Raw genomic sequence first — 27,074 nt, 5'->3', positions numbered from 1 at the left:
CCGCCTCCTGCACGCCCCCGACTGGGGATCGGGCCACAACCCGGGCAAGTGCCCTGACCGGGAATCCAACCACGATCGCCTGGATCCTAGGTCGACGCTCAACCACTGAGCCACGCCGGCTGGGCTAAAATAAGTTTCAATGATGTTTTGAGAGATGGCAGCATTGTTGACGACCTGTGAAGCTTTCTACAATAACTAATTTCAAGAGCAATCTAATTTACTCTAAGTTAAGCCCTATTATACTTCCAAAGGTGTGATACAAAAAGTCATACATTAATTCTGTATAACTACTATAGAAGAGCACAGCATGGCAATTATTTGACTTTATAAAATGTCTCAACTAAAACACTATTTAAACACAGTAAGTCTATTTCCTACCACAGGTAAAAGATCCATACGAAAACACCAGATACACTTAACTGCAAGTAAAAATCACAATTTCCAATGATCCTACATTATACATACGTGTTAACTTCCTTAAATCAAGTTTAATCACCAACTATTACTACTATTAAAAAGTTAAAGAAGAACCTAGTTACTAATCTTTTATCTGTTAACTAAAAGTGTGGTCATTGAAAATAACTGCTAATAAGATATGCAATAAAAAAAAAAATCAAAAATGTCATAGACTTCTTGGTTATGTATAAATTCAATTAGACACGAGTCAGCTTCCTTAACCTAATTTATTGTAACGGTATAAAGTCCTTAAGTATTGGCCAGAAATGAGATGTCTCTATCTTCCTTAGCAGGCATGTAAGTGGACCCTGGGATTTCTCTACAGTCTGTTCAGACCTTTCCAGTAAATGATAAAAATGACCTTTCTGGTGTTAACTCCTTTTGACTACTGCTCTCTATACATGCGACAGTAGGATCTCATGCAGCTTTTCAAAACTCTTGCACCATATATAACCAGGAGTTGTATTACAGGGTGGACAAAAGTAAGTTTATAGTTGTGAATATACAAAATAGTTTATTCTTGTATTATTTATTAATTCTTGTATTATTTATTTGTATTACAATGGTAAACTCACTTTTGCCCAACCCTGTATTCCAGAATTTAACTAAAGAAATTACTCCCTTTTAGAATTCTAGTGTTTGTTCTCAGTGGCATTTTAATACTGCTTCTTTTCCATTTTAATACTGCTACTTATTCTATGACATGTCCCTTATTTAATATGTGATTTTACTCTCACCTTTAATATTTAATTCAAATTCTATTAGCTAACTGTGCAGCTGCACAGATCTTTATGCTTGCTACTCACTGGCACTACAATGGGCAGCCGTCTAATAATGAAGCACACTGTTTTACACATTTCTCTCTAACATAAGGAAATCAAGCAACATGTCTGATTACATGAGATTCAGTTGCTGGATAATGGTAATCAGAAACACTTGAAAAAGTGAATTATTCCTAACCTTAATTTAGTATCAAGAAGGATGGGAATGAGAGAAATTCTCGATTAAATTTCTAATGAAATCCTAATGACACGCTTACACATAAATTTCAGTAAATATAAAAACCAAATATTTAGCTCTTAAAATGGAACACTAAGGTTACTTAAAACACAGTAATCATATTTTTACATTCATTAGTATAGGACCCAGCTTTCAAAATTAAGTGTTTCGATGAAATCAAGACTTTTGAAAACATATGACTATAGCTTCATTATAAAATGGTCTAGGGTCCTGCTTCACACAATCAGAAGTCTCTCTTTTCACTGCAACTCTTTCAATCTCTGCACATCTCGATACAAGAGAGGTCTTGGAAATGTTTTTAATTCTGGATGAAATTAATTAATGTTATTACTGTCCAAATAGACCCAATAATGCCTGACTTACAAACAGATTTCCAGGACCTTATGGTAGCAGTTCCCCATAAAATATGCCCAGGCAACCTCCACTAAATACTGCGGACATAAGAAAAGTAAACCAATTTTACAATTACCCAATCTGATGTAAAGATATATACAATTAATAAGTAGCTCATTGACAGAAAACATAAAAGCCGAGAAGAGGCTTAATATAGATACTAGGCATTTTAATAAACTATTTGTATTGGTGTTACTTATAACTGCTCTATAAGTTCTCGGCAATCAGCAAGTCAAGTATCTACCCTCACCTCCCTCCCACCCTGTTTCATTCCTAACAATGAATAAAACAATGAGTTTTAAATTCTCCACATTATACTAATCACTCGGTAAAATGGTGACCTATATAAAAAGAATAATTGTAATAACAGAGGCGAATCCCAATTTCCCAGTTCACCTTCAGGTGTATTTATGAGTAATAAAAGACAAAATATTCTAGGACATAATATTCATAATTAGTGTAAAGAAAAATAAAACTCAGAACATAAAGAAAAAAGAAAACTTACAACACTAAAAGAGGATTTCTGTTCAATCAGCTCTAGGTTATGTGGCAAAATTTTCACAAAAGACTTGCTTTTCCCTATAAAATATGCCCAGGCGACCTCCACTAAATAGTGTGGACATAAGAAAAGTAAATCAATTTTATGATTACCCAATCTGATGTAAAGATATATACAATTAAACAAGTATTTATTCAGCTCTAACTCTATGCAGGATATGCCTACTAGATCAGGAATATAAATGACTGGAAAGTTATCTACCATTCAAGATTTTGTATAACTCCCTCACCCAGACTAACAATTTTGTACTCCACAATGAAAATGGGGAAGCTGTTATTATAAGATATGGATTCACAAGGGAACAGACTCACGGAAGAAAGACTGGACTATATTCAACTAATACCACAAGCTCCATGGAATCCATGATAAGAATCGTTGTAGATCACTGATAATCACAGAACAGGTTCACCAGTCAATTATAAAAGAGATCTTCCTCTTAATTTCTTAAAAAGGACTGAGACTGGGTTTGAGAAGGCCCCATTAATGACTTCATGCTTTTTCCCATCCAAAAAATGAGACAAAAGTCAGGCAGATAGAAAGCAATTATCACCTTTATGGCTGAAAAGCTTCTGCAGAATTTAGATTAGGTTATGCGGGCCAAGTGGGCTTGCTAGCAATGCTTGCCCTTCCCTCTCCAGTCTAGACTTTGAGACAGCACACTGGAGGGAAAGTCTGTCCAGGATAATTGCCTTACTGGTTTGGGGAAGAGAAGAGACTGATTACCATGGCTTATAGCTTTTTGACTGATTAGCTCTCTCCAATCAAGCAAAACAGACCAAAGGCAATCACCCTCCAACAACTCACTCCTCTGTGGAGAGATGTAAGAGTGTCAAGAGATACTGTTTCTTTTGGAGAGTCCCTCCCCACCCAGATATGGGATGACCAGGCAGTAACTGTCCCTCTCCTGCACAGGCTGCTTAGTCTGTACATTTATACATTCTGTACATTTGAAATACAGTTTGAAAGAGTTTAAAAGCTTTACTCATTCTAATTAAAAATTAAAATCCAATATTTCATAAGTACATGGCACTTAATAACGTTTCCTCTTTTAAAACCAAGTTTCTACATTCACTTAAACGTAAGGATGCAGTGATAAAAAAATTTTACAAGAGAAAGGAGCACAATGTCTAGCTCTATTAATAGGAATCTGTAAGGCTGATTGGCACCAGAAAAACTACTCTGACTTCATCAGAAAGTAAACATTGCAAAATTTAAAATAACTTAAGCTTGTCACAATTTCAGTTCACAGATTTTTAAAAATGAATATGACGTATTAATTGTTGGCTAGAATACTTTACGAAGTATAAGGAAAGTCATGGCAATGACTTTCAATAGGCAACGGAAAAAATACAGAATTGCCATTGACCCTACAAGAAATACAGGTGTCCAAGGAGCAGCTGTTAGAAGAAGTACAACTACTGTGTGGGGACCTAGAATGTAAGTTACTAATGGAAGATATTTCAATAACACAACTTTTTTCCCTCCACTCCCCAAATCTTTCACCTGTCTCTTCTGAAAAGATGCAATATCCAAATTGGAACATCCTATGAACAATTTGAAATCTAAAAATACAGGGAAAGGGATTCCTTCGATGTATGAGGGCTGTAAAAAGCCATATAAAAATATTACCTACTGGGTAAAAACTGTTAAGCAACTACTCCTTCGGGGAATTACTTTTTAGTTTTAGTTACCATGTTTATATTTTATCATTCAATAAAAATTTAAGTGTCTACTATGTTGCCTAACTATGAAGTAAATAGATAAAGAAGATACCGTATGTCCTAAAAATGAGGCAACTTACTTGCCCAAGGTTGTGAGTCAGAAAGTGGCCTGGTCCAAATTCTTAAAGTAATCGATTATTCTAATTATGGAGTTTAGGGAGTAACTAAGCTAACTGGGGGAAAGGGGATAAAATGAATGCCACATTCAGTCACTATCATCCCTGGCTTCTAGTCTGGGATACAACTATCTCAAAAAAAAATTTTATATTGTTTCCAATTCTTCCCCTTCCTTCTCACCTGAACCGGGAAATTGATCTCATCACTCCACTGAAACAGCTTTTGCTCAAGTAGCCAAAGGCCTCCACACCGTTAAATTGAACAGCCAATTCTCAGAACTCATCTTATTTGAATTATCATCAGCATTTAACCCAGCTGATCACTTTCTCCTCATCAAAATACTTCTTTATTTGACTTGAAAGAGGCTATATTTTCTTGGTTTGCCTCCTTCACTGGCTGTCCCTTTTCTGTCTCCTTTACTGGTTCCCCTTCATCTCCCTGAGTTAAAGTTTGGAAACCCAAGGCTTAGCTCCCAGACCTCTCTTTTCTCTTTTTACATTCACTCCCCTGGTGAATTTACCTGGTTTTGTGGCTTCAAATTACGGTCTTAAGTGCCAGGGACTTCACATTTTTATCGACAGCCCAAACCTTTTTCCTTATAACTACAGGCTTAAATAACCACCTGAACGTCAAATTTAGCATGACCCCAAAACAAATTCCTTATTTACCCCTAACCTAACCTGCTGCTATCCCTGGCTTCTCCATCTTAGTAAGTGGCAACTGCAATTACATAAATATGTATTCAATTACTGATGCCAAAGCTTTAGAATTATCCTCAATTTTCCCCCCCACATCCTACATTCAAACAATTGATGAAATCCTGACAGCTGTATTTTCCAGTTAAATTCAGAATCTGACTACTTTATACCACCCACGTACAATCTACGTTCTACACCATAATTATCCCTCTAAGTACCTAATGACTTAATACAGGCGATCCTCAACACAATTGTTATTTTGAAATTTAAGTCAAACCATGTACCTCTTCTGTTCAATGCCCACACCCATGAGATCCCCAACTTACTTATAATTAATAGCCAAAGTCCTTATAATGTCTTACAAAGCCCTACAAGATCTTCCCCTAACCCCATGACTCTGATCTCATCTCCTATTACTGTCCTCCCTCGTTCACCCTGCTCCAGACACACTGGCTGCCTTGCTATTCCTCAGACACTACCCAAGCTCTTGCCTGGCCTCTGACCATCTGACATTTATATTTACTTGTTTGGTTGTATACTGTTTTCCCCTACTAAGCTGTGCGTTTCATGAGGCTACAGGTTTTCCTTTATATACCAGCCAACTCCCAGTGCTTAAAATTTAGTAGGTGTCAAATAAATCCCTGTTGAATGAACAACAAAACTGATGAGTGTCTAGAGCCAGGTCACCGCTCTGAGTAACCTACCTATTTTGTCCTGGTTCCTTGTATCTGGCTAGTCACCAAAAGATTGTTTGGCTGTGGCCTGAAAATTACACCTTAAGGAATTAAGATAGGATGCATTCGTCTCTACCAAATTTCTGGTCCTCTGAAAGTCGTCCAATAAAGTTAAGATTCAGTGTAATGTAAAGAATTAGTTTTAATCACTTTCTCTGCTTAGCTTAGGTACAATAAAATTTCTTCTGACACGGCTGGGTAGAGAAACACAAATTAAAACAATTTTCTGGATCCTTTTCAAATTCTACCTTGACAGAGAATCTTCTCGATTATCTATGCTTCTTTATTTCCCATCTTTCCCCATATAGTTAAGTGCTCTGGTTGTTCACACTGTCTAATTAACTCTGCAAATTAAACTGCATGAAATTATAAACAAAAATTCTATGAGAGTTCACATGCAAGCTGAGTAACATAATCTAAAATTTAAACTACTGCTACTAAATTTCTGTATTCTCTTAAAGGGACTTAATTTACCATGAATAACTGGAAAGCATCTTCAAGATCTTTGGATAGGTTATGTATAAGACTGTCTCCTGCTACAGAATTTAATCAGTCATGATAAATTCTAACAAATATTATCAATATTAAAGGCATTCTTAAAAGACTTTAAAGTTATTTTCACTAATGATTTTTACACAGGTTGCATCATTATTTACTTTGTAATGAGATATTTTTGTCCATGGGCAGGAAGATAATGAATTCGGACAGTACATAATTGTTTGCACCTAAGAATTTGAAGTGTGAATGCTTATACTTTAAGAACTCTTAGAAAAAATAAAATTCGTTAAAATCATTGTGCAACAGGAGTTTTATATTCAATTATGTTTAACTACAAAGTAAATTTCCATTAGGTGTTAAGCTCAAAAGTTCACACCTATAGGGGGAAAATGTACTTTTCATATCTAGTCATGTGCAGTGTGCCTTGAATGACATTGTTGGTAAATCTTACATTTTTTACCCCGGAACTATTCAAAGTACTTTATGAAGGGCTCAAGCAGACGTGTGAAATCCTAAGTCTTTCACCCCATATGTCATCTTCTCCTTGGCGGTACGATTCAGATAGACCAGTTATCTCCCCTCACGGACCACTCTCAGGTGGAAAGAAGTACAGTGCAAGAAACGGACTATTCAGGTTAAAGTCACAAACGAGAGGAAAAGAAAAACCGAACGACCCAGCGCTACTGGCCGGGCATCTCTTCCAGCAGCAGCTCAAGTGCCTCCGCTGCCCAGAAAACGTAATGGTTCCGTGTATGAGTTCCAGGGGACACGCTGGGGGCTTCAAATTCTCCGGATTTCCGAACTGCGATACCAACCCCTACCCGACGGGCTAAACAGATTCCAAAGGACAGCGCAGGAAAGAAGCTTCTGCCACTCAGACGCGGGCCGAAACGCGCGCCCGCCTTCCCGGAAAGGCTGAGGAAAGGAGGCGGCTACCCCGGCGCGGGGACGAACGGGCTGGGGAGGGCGAAGCTCAGCGAGACGGGGCTGCTCCTGCCCCCCCAGGGCGGCTGGGTGGGGGTACCCCCAGATGGCAGGGGAAAGGGCGGGTAAGGACACCCCGGGCTGGCGGCACCGTCCAGCCTGGAACGGAGACCGCAACTTGAGAAGGGGTGCAGGGCGGGGAGGACCTGGGGAGGGCGAGCAGTCCCTCTGAGGCGGGGGGAAGGGGAGACGCTCGTGGGCCGGCTGACGAGCGCGGCCGAGTTCTGGCCGAAGTGCCAGCTCCCAAGAAAGAAACCGGGTCAGAGCCCGCCCCACCCCCTCCTTTCCGCCCCGACCCGCACGATCTCCTGCCCCGGAGCGGCCGTGGCGCGCGCGGCGGCGCCGCTTACCTGCTGCACCCCGAGGAACTGGTAGAAGTTGAGCTGCACCTCCTCCACCAAGTCAAACAACTCCAGGTCCCCGCTCTCCCAGCCGCGCGCCGGCCCCGCGGCCGCCAGCAGCAGCAGCAGCCACAGCAGCGGCGGCGGGAAACGCACGCGCCGGAGCTCGCGGCGCCGCGGAAGCCGGGCGAGCGCGGAGCGGGGAGCCGTCATCGCCCTGGGCACGGAAAGGTCACCCGCCGCGCGGCGCGGTCGGCCGAGACCGGGGACGTGGCGGGCGGCGCGGGCTGTGGGAACAGCGGCCGCCGGTCCGGAGCACGGGCAGCTGTACCCGAGTCGCCCGCCCGGCGGCCGCCCCAGCGGCGGTGCGGGGGCGGCGGGAGCCCGCGGGCGCAGCGGCGGCGGGGCGACCGGGGTCGCGGCGGGCTCTCGCTGGCGCGGGTCGTCGCCCCCGGGCCTACGAACAGCTGGAGAGCCAGCAGCCGGCGCTACGGTTGCTGAGGGGGAGAGGCTTCCCCTCGCTTTAGCCTATTCCAGGCCTCGCTTCCTGTGACATCACGTCTCCTAGCAACCCCCGGGGAGGGGGCGGAGCCGGAAGTAGGGAAGCCGGGCGCCCCAGATACAGGCCTCGGAGGAAAGCCTTTCGGCGGCTGGCGCTCCCCGAGGCGCTGACTTGTGTTTTCACAGGTTAAGGGACAAGGACGTCGCGCATGTACCTGGAACTTCCCAAGTATAAATCTTCCCTGAAACAGCTGCCGTCTTACCCTCCCCCAGATATTGAAAACTAAAAGCATATATGAAAACCGATTTATTGATTATGGCCTCTGTTCCATACGTTGCATTTTCCATCAGCAAAGCGACAGGAGAAATTGAACCCATGGCCTTAAAGGGACAAATCTAGGAAGTAGTCTCAAGTATCCTTTATGAGAGGGTGAAACAAATAGAATTTGGACCAAGACAAAAAAGTATACCTCTAATTATGCATTAAGATTTATAGGTATAATACCATAAAATAGGCAGCCGGGCAGAATTAACAATGGTGACTCAATCATAGTCTTAGGGGAAGTGTGGTTTATCCACCTTAGCCCATTTCCTTTCTCTACTGACGTCTATTTTTAAAGAAACAGGCTTGAAAACCCTCTTTCCAACCAATGTCTTACCTCCTAGTGTTGCATAGTTTCTGTACAGTATTTTTTAAGGTTTTCTCTGCCGCCGCTATTGCTTCTCTTGGGTGAACCTTATTTTCTTCCTAGCTTTCTCACATTTCTCCTCCCAGACTCTCTACTCTTGATGAGGGAGTAGAAAGGAACAAAAAAATGCTTGTAGAACTCATGGTACTTGCCCAGTTTTGAAAATTTGACATTATGGTTTTCCCATTTGGATCTGGCTAGTTAAATTAAACTCAGTAGGGGAATGATAAAGCTACTTGAGCTCTCATAGTAAGAATATATTATGTTTGATAAAAGTTAGCAAAACAGTATCTAGAAGTAAATCTTACTGAAGGAATCCTATTATTGCAGGGTTAAAAAAATTTTTTTTAAGTAGCCATAAGTGAATGCAAGTATATCTTGGTTAAAAATATATATATTCTTGACTTAATCACATTTTAAGTTCATCATGAGGCTTACCTTTCAAAGGCACAAGAGCAGGGTGCCTCAGTCTGGTAGGGCTGCTATAACAAAAGACTGTAGCCTGGGTGGCTTAAACTACAATCATTTACTTCTCACAGTTCTGGAGTCTGGGAAGTCTGAAATAAGTACCAGCATGGTCAAGCCCTGGTGAGAGTCATCTTCCAGGTTGCAGATGACCTTCTTGCTGTATCCTCACATGGTGGGAGTGTGGGTGAGGGGGAGAGAGATCTTGTTTCTGTTATAAGGGTACTAATCCCACAGTGGGAGCTCCACTGGCATGACCTCATCTAAACCTAATTATCTTCCGAAGGCCCCATCTCCAAACACTATCACATTGGGGATTAAGGCTTCAACATATGAATTTAGGGGGAGAGATGCACACATTCAGTCCAAAGCAAGAGGTTATCAGCTTTTTTGTCTATCCCCAGTGCCAAGTACAATATTTAGCACACACTAGGTTTCAATTAGCTTAATGTGAATAACTCCCACTCCAGTTTTCTTTAGCTTGCTTTTTGTATATCAGTTTTCTTAAAGTGAAAGGCATCTTTATCGAGTCTCTAAATTAGCCTACTCTTTATGAGTAAAGCATCCAAATAAGATGAAATTAATAAGCATTATTTTTACATAATACTCCAACATTCATCTTTTCTATTAATATGATCATTGGATTAAATGTAATATAACATTCAAAATTGGTACCATATTGCCACAAGTCTGGGATTCTTGCCTGATCTTTTAGCAGACAGTCTACTGTTTCCCTCTTGAGCTCTATGCTTGGGTTGTCCAAGAACCCCAGGCACTTACTCCATCAAGTGAATTGATTCTCTTTTCTGGTCCAAGCTGAAACAGAACTGGATTCTATTCAGTACAACACTGCTATTGCTTTTCACGGCCATAAGGTATTGCTCATCAAGCTTCATCTTGCTGAATTCCAATGACACTTATCTACTCTGAAATTATGTTCTTGCTTGTTCTGGTCCCGGCCTCTGCAAAGATCCCAGTGATATTTGCATGTAGACTTTTAGTTTGGCATTTTCACATGTTCAGTCATTGTCCCCCAAAGGACAATGCAATTGAATAAATCTTTTGCTGAAGTCTGGGCTTTATAAATGGGCTGACATTCGCTGGCTGTTTTCTTCTCTGGTGACATTCACTGATTCGGGGCATGCACTGTTCAAGCTTGGTCTGGGCAGAGAGACTTTACACAGGAAAAGAGAAACCAGTGGAACATTTAACAGACATGTGAGTTGTATAATGGATTGGAAATGTAGAGGAGCCCCAAACATACAGCCAGCTTTCCAAACACCAGACATTTGCTGAATTCTGGAGTGGTAGAGGAGACTGAAGGACTGGGACTGATAGAAAGAATAAAATCTCCCTATGTTCTACCACTGCATACGAAACAAACTCTATGTAGGAGGAGTCATCCTTCTTGCAGTCAACCCCCTCAAGACATTTGCAATATTTTTGAAGTTGTCTGAGTAAGAGGCTGAAGATCTGAGTTTAAAACCTCTCAAAGTCAGAACTGAATCTCCAGGGCTGAGGAGATAGAAACCATTCTGACTCTCTATCAAAAACCCAGAGGAATCACAACCAAGGAACAAACAGAAACGAGAAGTGCACTGAAACTGCAGCCCAATCCCAATCCAGCTCAGTCTCTGACCCTCCGCTTACTTTCTGTCTTTATCTCTAGAGGAAAATAATAGTAGCTGTATTCTCTGTAAGTTTTAACTTAAAAGTCTGGCATGTGATAAAAAAAAATATGAGGTGGGAAAACAGGAAAAATTGATTAATAATCAAGAAAAAATAGATAATAGAAGACCCATAAATAAGCCATATATGGGAGCCCAGATGATAGCTTTCAGATGACTATTATAAAATAGAGTGATGGATAACTAAATAGAAGAAAAAGTTGACAAATAGATTAAAAGTTTTTACAGAGAATTGAATCCATAAATAAGAATCCATGAAAAAATGGATATCTGAAATCAAGAACTTATGGTTTAATAGCAGATTGGACACAGTATAACAGAGGATTAATGAATTTGAGCATAGGGCAAGAAAAATACACAAACTGAAGCACGGAGAGAAAAAAGAATGGAGAAACAGAGCTTAAAAGGCATGTGGGACACAGTGAGTAAATTTAGCATAGTTGTAACTAGAGTCCTAGAAAAAGAAAGAGAGAATGAGGCAGAAACAATATTTGAAGATATAATAGTCAATAATTTTACAAAACTAAAAAAAGATATAAAACGACAGCTAAAAAAAATTAACTCAAAATAGATCATAGACTTAAATGTAAGCTCTATAACTATAAAACTCTTATAAGAAAAATTGGGGTAAATTTTAGTGACCTAGAATTAGCCATTGGTTCCTGAGATACGATACCATATGCATGTGACGAAGGAAAAAAATAGATAAACTGAACTACATAGAGATTTGAAATTTTTGTGTCACAACATACCATGTAGCTTCAGGTCACATATTATTAAATTTCAGCTGTGATTGCTCACTTCACCAGAAATTTATCCAATCGCTTGTTCAAGGTGATGAGAGAGAATGTTGTCCTTACAAAATAATGACTGGTTCTAAAAGTCAGTTTAATGTTTTTGTTCCAACTCCATAAAACATTATTCATGATTTTTCTGTTAAATTTGGCATAAATTTACATAATACATACCTAATTAAAAGTGACCCAATTAAACAAAAGGAAGAGAAAATATTCACATTCAGTGACAGTCATTAAGGACTCATTGGTCATTGTCTTACCTGAGGAAACTGTATTTTTAGAGACTGATGTTTTCTGCTCTACATAGACTTTAATTTGTCAAACAGAATTCATGTTAAAATGTCTTTCTTCTAACCCTGACCAGTGTGCTCAGTGGTTAGAGTGTCAGCCAGAGGGTTTCAGGTTTGATTTCTGGTCAAGAGCATGCACCTGTGTTGCAGGTTCAATCCCTGCCCCGGCCAGACACGTGAGGGAGGCAACCAGCGGATGCGTCTCTCACATCGATGTTTTTCTCTCTGTCTCCCCCGTTCCCTCCCTCCTTTCCACTCTCTCTAAAACATCAATGGAAAAAATATCCACGGGTGAGGGTTAACAAACAAAAAAATGCATTTCTTCTAACAGCTGCCACAATTCCCAAAGTTATCATTAATATTTCAACAGTTTCTAGTAACTCACTTGAATCGCTTATTAAAATTTGAAAATTAGTTCCTCTCCTTTAACCAACTAAAGAAGACATTATCTTGTACTGACTCCTCAATTCAGCTCGAGCACAGCAATCATTGCATTTTCCTCATATACAAAGCCCCCAATTAGTCTGCAAAGGAAATTTTTAACAGACCTCTACATCATCTATTCTTTCAGCCTGGACAGGCTGGTTTAGGCATTCTGCCGTGGACTCCTAATATTGTTTGTGATGCCAAATTGGAACACAAAAGAAAACAGCACGAAGTTGCTATTTACCTCATCTACAGGCCATAGCTAAGGCATTAGTTTATGCATAGAAATTCTATGCCTCATGAATGTCTGCTATTAAATTTCTTAAAAGGAGGCAGCCTTTTAAGGTAATGCTGAATTAGCGGTATGGCCAACATGAAAGCAGAGATAGATTAAGGAAAACTTAATTCCAAATAGTAAGATATGGGAAATTTAAATTCTTTACATCACATTTGGAATAGCTTCATCTCTCTGCAATTCCAAAAATAATTCTCTATTACTTATGCTCACCACAAAGGATTTTTAGTGCCAAGACTCCATAATTAAAGTATTTTAATTTTTAAAAAAATTTACTGCAGGGGCAAAGAACATTTTTACAAGCAAAGGTTACTTTTAGCATTCTAAAGGAGTTACCTTGTGTGAACATAGTTTTTATTGTTATTGTTGTTGTTAGAATCTCAGTACCTTCAAATTAAGAGATATAGATTCTAACCTAAACCTTTAAATTTAAGGAAGAGTTGTGTTTATAAAAGAGAAGATTGTATGTTACATTTAACCAGGTGCTCTTTCATTTTACTACCATTTATAGATGCTTAAAAATACATTTTTCTGCCTCCCTTTCCCTAGCCTTTCATATTTTTGCTCATGAGGAAGAAAAATAGAATTTGAAATAATAATTTAGACTTTGTTTATACTGGCCTTTATATGACTTAGCAAATGCTGTTTTTTTAAAAAGAATTTATTTTTCAATTACACTGTATATTCAATATTTTTTGTATTCATTTCAGGGGTACAGCATAGTCGTTAGACAATCATGTACTTTACAAATTATTCCCCCTGATATTTCTAGTACCTACCTGGCATCATACAGAATTAATAACAATATTATTGACTATATTCCCTATGCTGAACTCTATATCCCAGTGACTATTTTGTAACTATCAATTTGTACTTCTTAATTCCTTCTCCTTTTTCACTCAGTCCCACAATCTCCTTCTCCTCTGGCAACCATCAGTCTGTTCTCTGTATCTATGAGTTTGTTTCCATTTCATTTGTTCATTTCTTTTGTTCTTTAGATTCCACATATAAGTGAAATCATATGGTATTTGTCTTTCTCTGACTTATTTCACTTAGCACAATACACTCAAGGTTCAACCATACTTTTGCAAATGGTAAATTTCATTCTTTTTTATGACTGAGTAATATTCCATTGTATATAAGTATGTACCACTTCTTTATCTGCGCATCTATTAATGGGCACTTGGGTTGCTTCCATACCTTGGCTATTGTAAATAATGTTGCAATGAACACAGGTGCATAATTCTTTCAAATTTGTGTTTTGGGTTTCTTCATATACATACCCAGAGGTGAAGCTGCTGGACCATAAGGCAGATCCATATTTAATTTTTTAAGGAACCTCCATACTGTTTTTCCACAGTGGCTGCACCAGTCTGCATTCCCACCAGTAGTGCATAAGGGTTCCCCTTTCTCCACACTCTCACCAACACTTGTTGTTTGTTGATTTATTGGTGATAGCCATTCTGATAGGTGTGAGAGGATATCTTATTGTCGTTTTGATTTGCATTTCCCTGATGATTAGTGATCCTGAGCACCTTTTCATGTCCCCATTGGCCATCTGCATGTCTTCTTTGGAAATATGTCTCACTGTGGTTTTATTTTTTTATTTAAAAAATTTTTTAACTGATTTGAGAGAGAGAGAAAGGGAGAAGGACAGAGAGAAACATCAATTGGCTGCCTCCTGCACGCCATCTACTGGAGGTTGAGCCCGAAACCCAGGCATGTGCCCTGACGGGTTATCAAACTGGTGACCTCTCAGTGCATGGGACAACGCTCAACTAACTGAGACAGACCAACCAGGGCCACTGTGGTTTTAATTTGCATCTCTCTGATGATTAGTGACACTGAGCATCTTTTCATATGTCCATTGGCCATCTGTATGTCCTCTTTGGAGAAGTGTCCATTCAGATCCTCTACCCATTTTTTAATTGGATTGTTTGGTGTTTTTTGTGTTGAGTCGTATGAGTTCTTTATAAATTTGGATATTAACCCCTTACCAGATGTATCAGTGGTGAATATGTTCTCCCATTTGGTAGGTTTTCTTTTTGTTTTGATGATTTCCTTAGCTGTCCAAAAACATTTTAGTTTGATGTAGTCCCATTTGTTTATTTTTTCTTTTGTTTTCCTTGCTTGAGGAGATATATCAGAAAAATATTGCTAAGAGAAATGTCAGAGATTTTACTGTCTATGATATCTTTCAGGAGTTTTATAGTTTCAAGTCTTACATTTAAGTCTTTAATCTATTTTGAGTTTATTCTTGTATATAAACTTATATGGTGTAAGAAGGTGGTCTAGTTTCATTTTTTTGCATGTATATGTGCCCTCTATGACCACTGTGATGAGAGTGTTCATCATAAATGGGTGCTGGATTTTGTCAAGTGCTTTTCTGCATCTATTGATATGATCATATGGTTTTTATCCTTCATTTTGTTTATGTGGTGTTTCACATTAATTGATTTGCTGATATTGTACCAACCTTGCACTCCAGGAATAAATCCTAATGGATCATGTTGTATGATCTTTTCAGTGTATTACTGAATTTGGTTTGCTAATATTTTATTGAGGACTTTTGAGTCTATATTCATCAGGGATATTGACTTATAATTTTTTCTTTATAGTGTCTTTATCTGATTTTGGAATTAGGATAATGCTGGCCTCGTAAAATGAGCCTGGAAGTTTTCCCTCCTCTTGAATTATTTTGGAATAGTTTGAGACAGATAGGTATTTGGGTTTTTTTGAATGTTTAGTAAAATTCACTTGTGAAGCTATCTAGTCCCGGAATTTTGTTTGTTGGGAGTTTTTTTATTACTGCTTTGATATTGTTGGTTGTAATTGATTTGTTCATATTTTCTGTTTCCTCTTGATTCAGTTTTAGAAGATTTTATTTTTCTAGGAATTTTTCCATTTCTTGTATAATTGGACAATATTTGTATAATTTGTTGGACAATATTTGTAATGTTTTTTTTTAATTATTTGTATTTCTATGGTGTATTTTATTTTATTTGGGTCCCCTCTCCTTTTTTCTTAATGAGTCTGGTTAAAGGTTTATTAATCTTGTTTATCTTTTCAAAGAACCAGCTCTGGGTTTTGTTGATCTTTTGCATTGTTTTTTAAGACTCTATTTTGTTTATTTCCATTCTGATCTTTATTATTTCCTTCCTTCTACTCATTTTGGGCTTTGTTGTTCTTTTTAGTTCCTTTAGGTATAAGGTTAGGTGGTTTGACAAATTTTGTCTTTTGACAAATGTTTTCGCAAGCATGTATTTCATTCAGCTCTGCTTTTCTGTTAACTCATATACTCTGGTCTTTACCTCCTTCTAAAATCAGGTTAATTGACTCTTGTTGTGAGTAATGGTTTGCTATTTGTTAATTTTATAACTATGACATGATATTAATAAATGATAAGCACATCAATTCATAAACTATCTCTTTGGGACCTTGATATCATGGAACTTACTGGTGAAATACGAGTTGTGAATAACTAACAGACAACAGACAAAATTATCAGTTTAGTAAATTATTGGTAAGAGGTGAAAAAATTGGTCCAACATGTGTAAATCCTGTATTCTGAAGTTTCAGGGTATTTGATTGTCTCCGATCTGTAACTTGGTAAAAATTCGGGTAGCAGAAGCAAAACTGAGTTTTTAAATCAAGGTATCTGTGGTTTAGGAAAACACCACATTTTATTCCTCTTGGCTTATTTTCTTTCCCCCTTCCTGCTCATAAGTACTTGCTGAGACCACATTTCCCTGAATCAATTATGATGCCACTATTTCAAATTAGGCCTGGAGCGCAATGAAGACACCACCGTGGTCTGGCAACTCTTCTTGCCCTTCCGTCTATGCTTATCCGAAGCCTGGTCACTATCTTCATGTCAGTCCCTAGCACCAGAGCTGTCTTCAGGAGGTGCCGAATTGGACCAGATGCTACCATGTGTTCTCCTAAAGAACACTTTTGTCCTGTTGAAATCATATTGAAATAAATACAGAAACAAAGTTAAGGAGTAAAAAGAAGTTGCGAAGGTCAGCATCAAAGGGTTATTTAAGTGGCATACTGAAGAATATTTCATGACCCACAGCCCCCTTTTATATTAGGGATAAAGTGGTTTTTCCTTTGTTGCCCATTTGCTTTTTAAAAAATAATTTGTTTTAGCGTGAATTAACATAATCAGCTCCTTCTTTCTCACTGAGTGTGTCCCCTAGGTATTGCTGAGCCACTAAGTGCTCAAAGGCTAAGCTTTTCTCTCTGATACATTATGTTCTTTTTCAAACATATTCATCTTTTTTTTTTTCCAAAACTTCTCCACCTCACTTATAAACTAACCTCACTCAAGTGACCAGCCCACACTGGCTTTATTCTTCCAGTCTCCCACAGGTGTGCTCTGACAGCACTTTGCCTTGGGCCAAATTTTCTGATCTCCGTTTGTAATGGTAAATGATTGGCAGTAGTAAGCTATCTAGAATTTTCTGAAAAAATTAAAAACACATAGGAGCGCTTAAAGGTAAAGACAATATTTTAACAATGACTGAGAAAGAAGTTCATACTATAGAGAAAGCATGGAAATGGTTTGGGAATATTTCCAGCATTATATGAATATGATTTTTTTCTTTTGCCAAAAATGGTATGTGTCACTAATAAAAACTCTCACATCTGGACTCTTAAAAACTTGTTTTACATCGTTCAAATGAAGATTTTCAGTTGATTTAAAATCTATTTGTTAAAAATAGAAAATGTTCACTTTTCAGTTTGTTGGCAAGAACAATTATTTGACATTACGGAGGATGGAAAATTAGTAAGCTAAATTTTAGCAAAAACCTTTGGGCAACTGCTGAACAGGACTCATAAACAAGTCTATGACATAGTGCCAGAGCCAACCATACACTTCTTCCATTGGGATCTACGTCTCTTTGTAACAACTCTTTCTCTCCTATGACATTCATTAAAACTAAACATCTATATAAATTGAAATTACAATCAGGTCACCACTTTACCACAAAATGTTTAACCAGATTTCTAAATTAACATGTCATTTTAACCACATTTCTCTCAATAAAAATAGTGATCATATTCTTCACTTTTTGGGAAAATCTTGGTTTAATAAATACTTCATGATACAAATTAGAAAGTCAGTTTTAAGGTTAATTTATTAAAACATTTTATCCATTCTTTAATCTTCTTTCAAATTACTTACTTTTTTTCCTTTGTTAAAACACTAACTTTTTGCCCTGGCCAGTGTGTCTTTGTTGGTTGAAGCATGGTCCTGGACACCAAAAGGTCACAAGTTCAGTTTCAACTGATCAATGTTTCTCTCTCTCTCCCTCTCCCTTCCTCTCTCTCTAAAATCAATTTTTAAAAAACACACAATCCCTCCCCCACTACCTTTACTTTGAAAAATATGTTAAGCATGTTTATTTATTTAATTTTTGATTGAAAATCCCATCACACTTAGAATAAATGCCTGTTCTTTAAAGTCCTCCATAATCTGGCCTCCGCCTAACTGCAGCCTCACGTCATGCCATCCTCCCTCTCACCACGCTGCTCTTCCTTCGGAGCTCATCCCATCTTAAGGCCTTCATGGCCTTTGGTCCAATGCTCTTCCACATCCTCGAATGGCTACCTTCTTCCCTCCATCAGGCCTGCATCAAAAATATGCCACCTCTGACAGGCTTATCTTAATCCCCTAACCTAAAAGGAAACCCAGTTGCTCTCCTTCACATCACCACCCTATTCAATTCTCTGCCTAAAACTTACCACTTTCAGTTGTTTTTCTTGTTTATTTGTTTACTGTGTGACTTCACTCACTAGATTGCAAGCTCTGTGAGAGCAGGACTTTGTCTGTCTTGTTCATTCCTCCAAATAGTGCCTAGCTCAATTAGTATTTCATAAATATTGTTGCATTTATGAAGAAAAAACGTTCCCTTTTTGAAGATATTAATCTACTGTGTTGTGGATCAAATTCCTAAGACAAAACAATCAAGCAAACTGGAGAATTGCCCCAGTTAATGCCATAGGAGATCCAGCTCTTAGGGTAAACTGCTACTTACATGACAAGTTCCATATTGTAAAACCAAGTGGTTCATGGTAAAGGACACAATGAATTGACCTCCATGTTGTATTGATACAAATCACTGGTTGTGCTGTTTGGCTGTAGTCTGAACTGACTCCCTAGGGACAATCTGTAGTTACTCTTATGCATTTTGATCTGTATATATTAAACTATTCATGACTTTTAAAAACAAGTCAGATTCTAATGTGATGTCAAAGTGAAGACTACATCCAAAAGTTCTTCAGTCATATAAAAATACTAATTAACAACTTGAAAAAATACAGCTGAGAAGTACAAAACTGAGAGCTTATTTATGTTCTCCTCGGTTACAATAGGACATACCACAGATAATTGTGATTTTTCTCAAGCTTTGTTCTAATCCATGTCTTTGACATGTAGAGCAATGGAACTTACAGAAAGACTTACGCAAATATGATAATTTTATGAACTCACTATAAAAGATTTTGAAGCCAACCAATTCTTTCATTTAGTACAGGGTTGCATTTCATCGAAACATCACTGTTTTCATTTATATTCAAAAGCAAAGTGTGTTGATATTTCACTTAATGTCATATTAGCTCTTCATTAGCTTTTTCATCACATACCTTTTCCAGGTAAGGTCATTTGTGGTGAAGGCTTGTTTCATAATGATGTCTCAAACTATATTCTTTTGACACAGAAACACCTACTTTTAAACACATGACAATAATGCCTGTTCACAATTTTTTTTTGAAACTTAAAGCTTTCATGGTAGGGTTGTCAGATTTAGCAAATAAAAATACAAGGCATACAATTAAATTTGAATGTCAGACAAACAACAAATATCACATGGGCATACTTATACTAAAAAATTACTTGTTGCTTATCTGACAAATTTAATTATGTTGTCCGACAACCTTGGCCTATCTTTGTTTTTCCACTTTTGGCAGAGACATAGGTTAAAATACGCTCAGGTGGACTTCTAGGAAGTAGTGAGGCCTTCATTACTTTCTTGTTAACTATTTTAAAATGTCAGCTATTTTAAATCAGTGGGGGAAATAACTGAAAAAACCACATAAAATAAATGGAAATCAGGCAATGAAAGAGTTCGTTATGTCAAACAAAATGCAAATATTGACTAAACACTGGATAAGTCATTGTATTACAACACACCATGAGCACAGGAGAAGGAAAAAGAAAAAAGACAAGCTCTCAGCCTTTAAAGAATTTATAAATTGGGTAGGAAAGATATCATGAATACACATAAAAAGAAAACAAACAGTACAAGGCAGTATATGTTAAGTGCCAAAAGAGTAATATAGATAAGAGGAGTCAGGAGATCAGTTCCATCTGGGTTTGGAGAAAGAGAGGAGAGAAAGGGGTGTTTCACTAAGTGCTTTATATTCATTGCCCGGTTTAAGCTTCCATCTATGGTCTGAATGTTTGTGTCCCTCCCAAATTCATATGTTGGAATAATAATGCCCAATGTGATAGTATTAGAAGGTGGGGTCTTTGGGAGGTGATTTGGTCATGAGAGTGGAGTCCTCATGAATGGGTTAGTGCTCCTATAAAAGAGACCCCCAAGCCCCTCCCACCAGGTGAAGACTAAGTGAGAAGGTGTTGGCTTGAACCAGGAAGAGGGAACTCACCAGAATGAGATAATGCTGGTGCCTTGATCTTGGGCTCCCCAGCCTCTAGAAGCATGAGCAATACATTTCTGCTGCTGGTAAGCCATCCAGTCATCAGTATTTTGTTACAGCAGCCCAAATGGGTTAAGACACCTCCCAACAACCCCAGGAGGTAGATATTCTTTTTCATCAGTTTCCAGCTGAAAAAAATGAGACTGGGAGGTTCTACATTACATGCCTAATCACACAGTTAGTAAGCCTATCTGTTTCCACCTCAGGCCCTCTTGACCCCAGAGTGTAAGCTTTTAACTATTAGTGCTGCCTCTGAGATGATGGGAGAGATGGATAGAAGTGTGAGTGGAAGCACAGATAAAAGTACTATTTTAGAAAACAAATTCTTAGTGCATTTCCCTAGACATTGTAGATACAAATTTTCATTCAACACATTGGAAGTGTCAAAGACCAAAAACATTGTGAAATCAGAACAAACTGAAATGAGTTGGTGGCTATTTGCGTGTAGAAGAATGAGAGAGCAAGGGGGAAAAAGAAGAATCAAAGATTGCACAAAAAATACCCCCCTGTGGGGAGCCGTTGTGGCCCCAGGCACAGAGGAGCTGCCTGGGTGAGCTGCAGAAGTGCTCTCCTGCTCCCTGACCCAGACCTTGAGGCACCAAGGCGATACTAATTTAGTTTGCGGCCTTAAATTCTAGAAAGGCTTATTAGGAAGCTGGCCCTGGCCTGAGGGGTTAAGGGACAGTCAAGCTACATACCAAGGCAAGGACTCAATCCTTCCCAACAAGTTCCCATTAGAAGCCAAGACAAAGATAGTTACCAAGGTCTGAGCTCCTGCAGGAGGCAGGATGTTTACTCTGAAAGAGCATTCATATGTCCTTGAAGGAATTACTTTGTATCGGGCAAGGGGAAGGAATGCGGGGGCCGGGTGCTATTCAGCAAAAACAACAGTGCCGGTATAAATTGAGCTTGGACAATAAACTCGGGGCTGCAGCCGTCACGAGCTGCAGTCCTCCTGATCCCATCTTTTTTGTGTCTGTCTTTTCTCCATCCTCACCCCTACTCTCAGGACTGTTCGACTCTGCCGGGAGCTCCGGCACCCCCCCCCCACACACACACACTGTGAAAACTAATACATGAGTTCAGCAAAGTTGCAGGATATAAAATCATCCCGAGGAATCAGTTGTGTTTACAATGCAATATACAGATCATGTATTATATAATTGTACACCTGAAAGTTATATGTTATTAACCAATGTTACCACAATAAATTAATTAAATAAAACAATTTTAAAAGTCAGTTGTGTTTCTATACACTAACAATGAGCAGTCTAAAAAGGCAGTTAAGGAAACAATTTCATTTTCAATAGCATAAAAAATAATCAAATATTTAGGAATAAACTTAACTAAGCAGGTAGAAGACTTGTATACTGAAAACTAGAAAATATTGCTGAAAGAAATTAAAGGAGACACAAATAAATGGTAAGACATCCTGTCTTTCTGGATTGGAGGAGTTAATATTTTGAAGATGTCAATACTGCCCAAAGTGATCTACAGATTCAGTGCAATCCCTATAAAAAACCCAATGATTTTTTTCCAGAAATAGAAGAATCTATTCTAAAATTAATATGGAATCTCAAGGGATTCCAGATAGCCAAGACGATCTTGAAAAAGAAGGTCAAAGTTGGAGGTCTCATAATTTCTGACTTCAAAACTTACTACAAAGTTACAGTAATTAAAACAATATGGTACTGGTATAATGACAGTCATATTAGACCAATGGAATAAAATAGACCAGAAATGAACCTTTATATGATCAAAGGGTGCCAAAACCATTCAATGGGAAAAGAACATACACAGTTGGCTAACAAGCACATGAAAAGATGCTCAACAGCACTAATAATTGGGGAATCGCAAATCAAGACCACAAACCCATTCACACCTGTTGGGATGCTATTATCAAACAAAACAAAATGGAAAATAACAAGGATTTGTGAGGATATAAGAACACTGTAACTCTTGTGCATGCATTGCTGGTGGGACTGTGGAAACCAGTATAGTGGGACTTCAAAAAATTAAAGGTAGAATTACCATATGATTCAACAATCCCACTTTTGGGTATATACCCACAAAGAACTGAAAGCAGGGACTCAAACAGATATTTGTACAACAATGTTCACTGTAGCATTATTTACAATAGTCAAAAGATGGAAAAAACCCTAGTATTTACCAACAGATGAGTAAAATGTACTATATACATACAATGGAATATTATTCAGGCTTAAACAGGAATGAAATTCTGATACATACTAAAATATGGGTAAAACTTATCCATTATGTTTGTACATTGGAATATGGGTTATGCTTATGCTTTATAGAGACATTATGGTAAATGAAATAAGTCAGTTACAAAAGTACAACTAGCACATGATTCTGCTTATATGAGGGACCTAGGGCAGTAAAATTGATAGAGACAAAGTAGAATGGTGGCTTCCAGGGGATGTGGAGAGGGGAACATGGAGAGTTAATGTTTAATGTGTATAGCTGGGGAAGATGAAAAAGTTCTGAAGATGGATGGTTAGGTTATGATGGTAGAACAACACTATGAGTGGTTTGTCTTGACATTCTCTTGATGGTGCCCTTTGAAGTTTTTAGTTATGATGAAGCACAATTTATCTTTTTGTCTTTTGTAGCTGTGCTTCTGATATCGATATCTAAGAAATCATTGCCTAATTCAAGGTCATGAAGATTTATGACTATGTTTTCTTCTAAGAGTTTTATTGTTTTAGCCCCTGCCTTTGGTAACAGCTTTATTAAAATATAATTCCCATGCCATACAATTCACCTAAAGTATATAATGCAATAATGTTTAGTATATTCACAGTTGTGCAATCATTACCCCAATCAATTTTAGAACATTTTCATCATTCCCTGAAAAAAATCCTCTATCATTTAGCTGTCATGCCCTATTTTCCTTAACCCTGAAGCCATAGGCAACCACTAATCTACTTTTGATCTATATAGACCTGCTTATTCTAAAAATTTAATATGAATGAAATCATATAATATATAGTTCTTTGGGATTGGCTCTTTGACTTTGCATATTTTCAAGACTCATCCATGTTGTAGCATATTAGGACTTCATTCCTTTTTATGGCTGAAAAATATTCCATTATATGGACATACAACTTTTTGATTATCCATTCATCAGCTGATGAACATTTGGGTTGTTTTTACTTGCTGGTATTATAAACAATGCTGCTGTGACCATTCTCTCAGTTTTTATTTATCTGAGAATATCTTTATTTCTCTCTCATTTTTAAAGGTGACTATCATTGGATAAAAAATTTTTGGTTGATGGTCTTTCTTTCATCACTTTGAATATATTATCCCATTGCCTTCTAACCTTCATGGTTTCCAATAAGTATTTAGTTATTAGTCTCATTGAGGATCCTTTGTATGTGATGAGCTGCTTCTTTCTTGCTGCTTTCAAGGTTGTCTTTTTGGCCCTAGCTAATTTGGCTCAGTGGTTAGAGTGTAGAGCATGATTTTCTAACAAGATTATTGAGCACAGACCTGAAAGAAGTAGTAAAATTGAAAACACTTGGTTATATGTGGATAGAACATTCTAGAAAGAAATACCAACAAATGTTAAATGGGAGCAAGAATAGCAAGGCCATGGTGATTGGGACTGAGGGAGCAAGGGGAAGAGGGTAGATCTAAGGGCTTATATGGTAAAGACTTGGGATTTTTCTCTGAGTGAATGGCCAGAGGCTTTCGAGCAGATGAATGAAGTTATCTGATTTACATTTTAAGAGCATCTCTGTGGAAAATAAGGGAGCAAGTGTGAGAGCAGAAAGTTCAGGTGAAGTTGATAGTAGCACTACCACCTCCTGCCATATTTCATATTTATTTGTTTATTGAATGCCTTCGCCTAATAGAATTTAAGCTCATGAAAGCACACTTCATGTGTCTTATTTACAGTTGTATCATTAGTGTCTATATTACCTGGTGAGGAGTAGTTTCAAGTTTATTGAGTGAAGTAATAAATGAATTTTGCTGCTTTAAAAGATTCTTGAAAATGAGAGCTTTTTTTTTACCCTAGCAGATTTTGCTCAGTGGTTAGAGCATCATTCTGTGGACTGAAGGGTCCTGGGTTCGATTCTGGCCAAGGGCACATACCTTGGTTGCAGGCTTGATCCCCAGCCCTGGTTGGGGTGAGTACAGGAAGCAACCAATCAATGTGTCTCTCTCACATCAATATTTCTCTCTCTTTCTCTCTGTCTCTCTATCCCTCCATTCCACTCTCTCTGAAAAGCAATGGAAAAAATGTCCTCGTGTGAGGATTCAAAAAAAAAAGAGCTTTTTGAGTATTGTTCTGGGATTGATTAGAATATATGTTTGGAAATAAAATGGTAAAAAAAAAAAAAAAAGAATATATGTTTGGCTGCATATAAATCACAGCAGCTTAATGAGAGAAAAATTTATTACCTAAGAGTCTGGAGAGAGGTGGTTCAGAGCAATGTTCTGTGAGGTTGTCAAGAAAACCAGGCTTCCTCTACTTTGTTGTTCATGATCCCTAAAGTGTATTGGCCTTGTCTGAATGGTTTGAGATAGCTCTCCATCAAATATATGCTGTAAGCAACAGAGGAAAGAAGGGGTAGGAAAACCACACATAGTTTCCATTTAAGGATACTTTCTGTATATCCTACAAAATATTTCTATTCACTTCCATTTAAAACTTAATCACATGACTATACCCAGTGGCAGGGAGGGTTGGAATATGTAATCTTTCTTCTGGGCCACCACTTCCCCAGCTGAAAATAAGCAATGCTGTTTCTAAAGGGAGAAAGGGAAAATAAATATGGGGGCGAATTACCTTTGTCACAGTTCTCTATATTTTTTCTCTCCTTGTTCCAAAAAATGTGGCCAAACTGAAGAAGTTTTCCCTGCAGTCCTGCATCTTGGCCCACGTGTTGGAGAGATTGCCTGGGCTGTCAATATTCCTTTGTTAGAGTCAGATGCTAGGACATTGCCTTTTAGTTGAATTGAGTGTATCAACTGAATTGGTAATTCACTTTCCTCAGATCCACTTTCTAAGAAAATGGAAGTGTTTTCTGAATCTTTGAAAATATCTTCTCTGGTTTCCACAGCTTAGTACCTGATATCATCTGAAATAGCCATTTAGGGACAGCTTCCTGGGCCTGTGACCTGTGCCATCAGACAGGGCCCCACACTAGGTCAATACACCGCTGTCTCTATCTTAAAATAGTTAATAATGTTATCTTTGCATTTGTACTTCTGTAAGTGAAGTCCAAAGAGGCAATGAACAGAGGCAAAATCCATGTAATATATGTGTAATTCCTTGCTGCCTTTTTTGAATATAGTTAAGATGCCCGTGGGCACAGAAGTTCAGTAGACAATGGAGGGGAGTTCAGTGAGACTTAAAGCAAATACTAGGTAAGAGTGTTACATCTTGACTGAGTGATGGGGCACTGATAGCCCAGGGAAGCCAATCTTTCTGTTCAAACAAGAATATAATGTTAAGCACAGAAAGAAGGCAGTGGTGTTCTAAGCAACTTGGATAACCAACTGACCCTATCATATCCTTTCTTACTGATGTTACTTCCCCATATTAGCCAACTACTTATACTGTAAGGATAGAAGGAAAGGAAAGATAGGGTAACTCGTAGGTCCTTTTCCTCTCAGTCCTTCCTTACTCATTAGTAAGCCCAAAGTAGGAAGTATTGGTAAAAGGTGCATGTATAAAGAAGTGAAATAAAAACATCTGAGTTAATTTTGTAGTGTTTCCACTCTTCTGGTAGGAACAAAATACATAGGCATGTATGAACTACAAAATACAAATTGGGTAAATTCAGTAATTTGGTATACAAATTAAATGTTCTTATATTTACACTTAAAATTAGCTAATGTCAGCCCTGGATGGTGTGGCCCAGTGGTTAGAGTGTCAGCCCTTGGACTGAAGGGTCACAGGTTTGATTCCTGGTCAAGAGCACGTACCTGGGTTGCGGGTTCGTTCCCTGGTCCCTGTCGGGGCAGGAGCAGAAGGCAACCAGTCAACGTGTCTCTCTCACTTTGATGTTTCTCTCTTTCCCTCTCTCTCTCCCCACCTCCGTCCCTCCCTTCCACTCTCTCTAAAAATCAGTGGAAAAAATATCCTTGGGTGAGGATTAATTAACAAAAAAACAAACAAAAAAAACCCCTAGCTAATGCCAGGCTTTTTCAAGAGAGAAAAGGACTTTAACCCTTTGCAGTCGTATTAAATTTGGACATGGGTGTCGTACTGGTCGGAATTAATTTCCATTGAAAGAGCAGTGATACATAACATGCAAGATTATGAAGGATAAACAAGAGAAATTATGAACTGATACATGAATGGAGTTAAGATTCGTACGGTTCCTTGCTGTGGTGGCTGAGAGCAGACATACGACTGTAACGGTAAAAAAGCTTTGGTGGCTGAGAGTAGACAAACCACCGCAAAGGGTTAAAAATTCATCTATTTTCTGTGAACTATAGGACCAATTATTACAAATTACCTGGGCAAGAAAGTCTTACTCAGACAGAAAGTGAGGAAGGAAAGCCTGACCTTTCTGGCTATGATAACTGGAGAGAAGGAAGGTGGTAGGGGCAGGTCACAGATTCTAGGATATTTATTTTACTGATTTCTAGGAAAGCATTCTGATTGAGGTAGGGGGATTTGATTAAAGCATCGAGAT

At 38.3% G+C, this 27,074-nt stretch overlaps 1 protein-coding gene across 1 annotated transcript in view; it reads right to left on the bottom strand.

The window, feature by feature from the left end:
* Positions 1-7,980, bottom strand: part of DNAJC1 (DnaJ heat shock protein family (Hsp40) member C1) — a 195,827-nt gene extending 187,847 nt beyond the window's left edge. Inside the window, exon 1 of the mRNA XM_081143295.1 lies at positions 7,531-7,980. Within this exon, the coding sequence (XP_080999421.1) occupies positions 7,531-7,734 (204 nt within the window). The 5' untranslated portion in view covers positions 7,735-7,980. The remainder of the gene's footprint in view (positions 1-7,530) is intronic.
* Between the last annotated feature and the right edge of the window lie 19,094 nt (positions 7,981-27,074).

This window comes from Miniopterus schreibersii (genome assembly GCF_964146895.1).
Source record: "Miniopterus schreibersii genome assembly, chromosome: 1".
NCBI lineage: Eukaryota > Metazoa > Chordata > Mammalia > Chiroptera > Miniopteridae > Miniopterus > Miniopterus schreibersii.
Note: the sequence above shows the minus strand (reverse complement) of the source record. Positions and strands in the feature narration are given on the sequence as shown.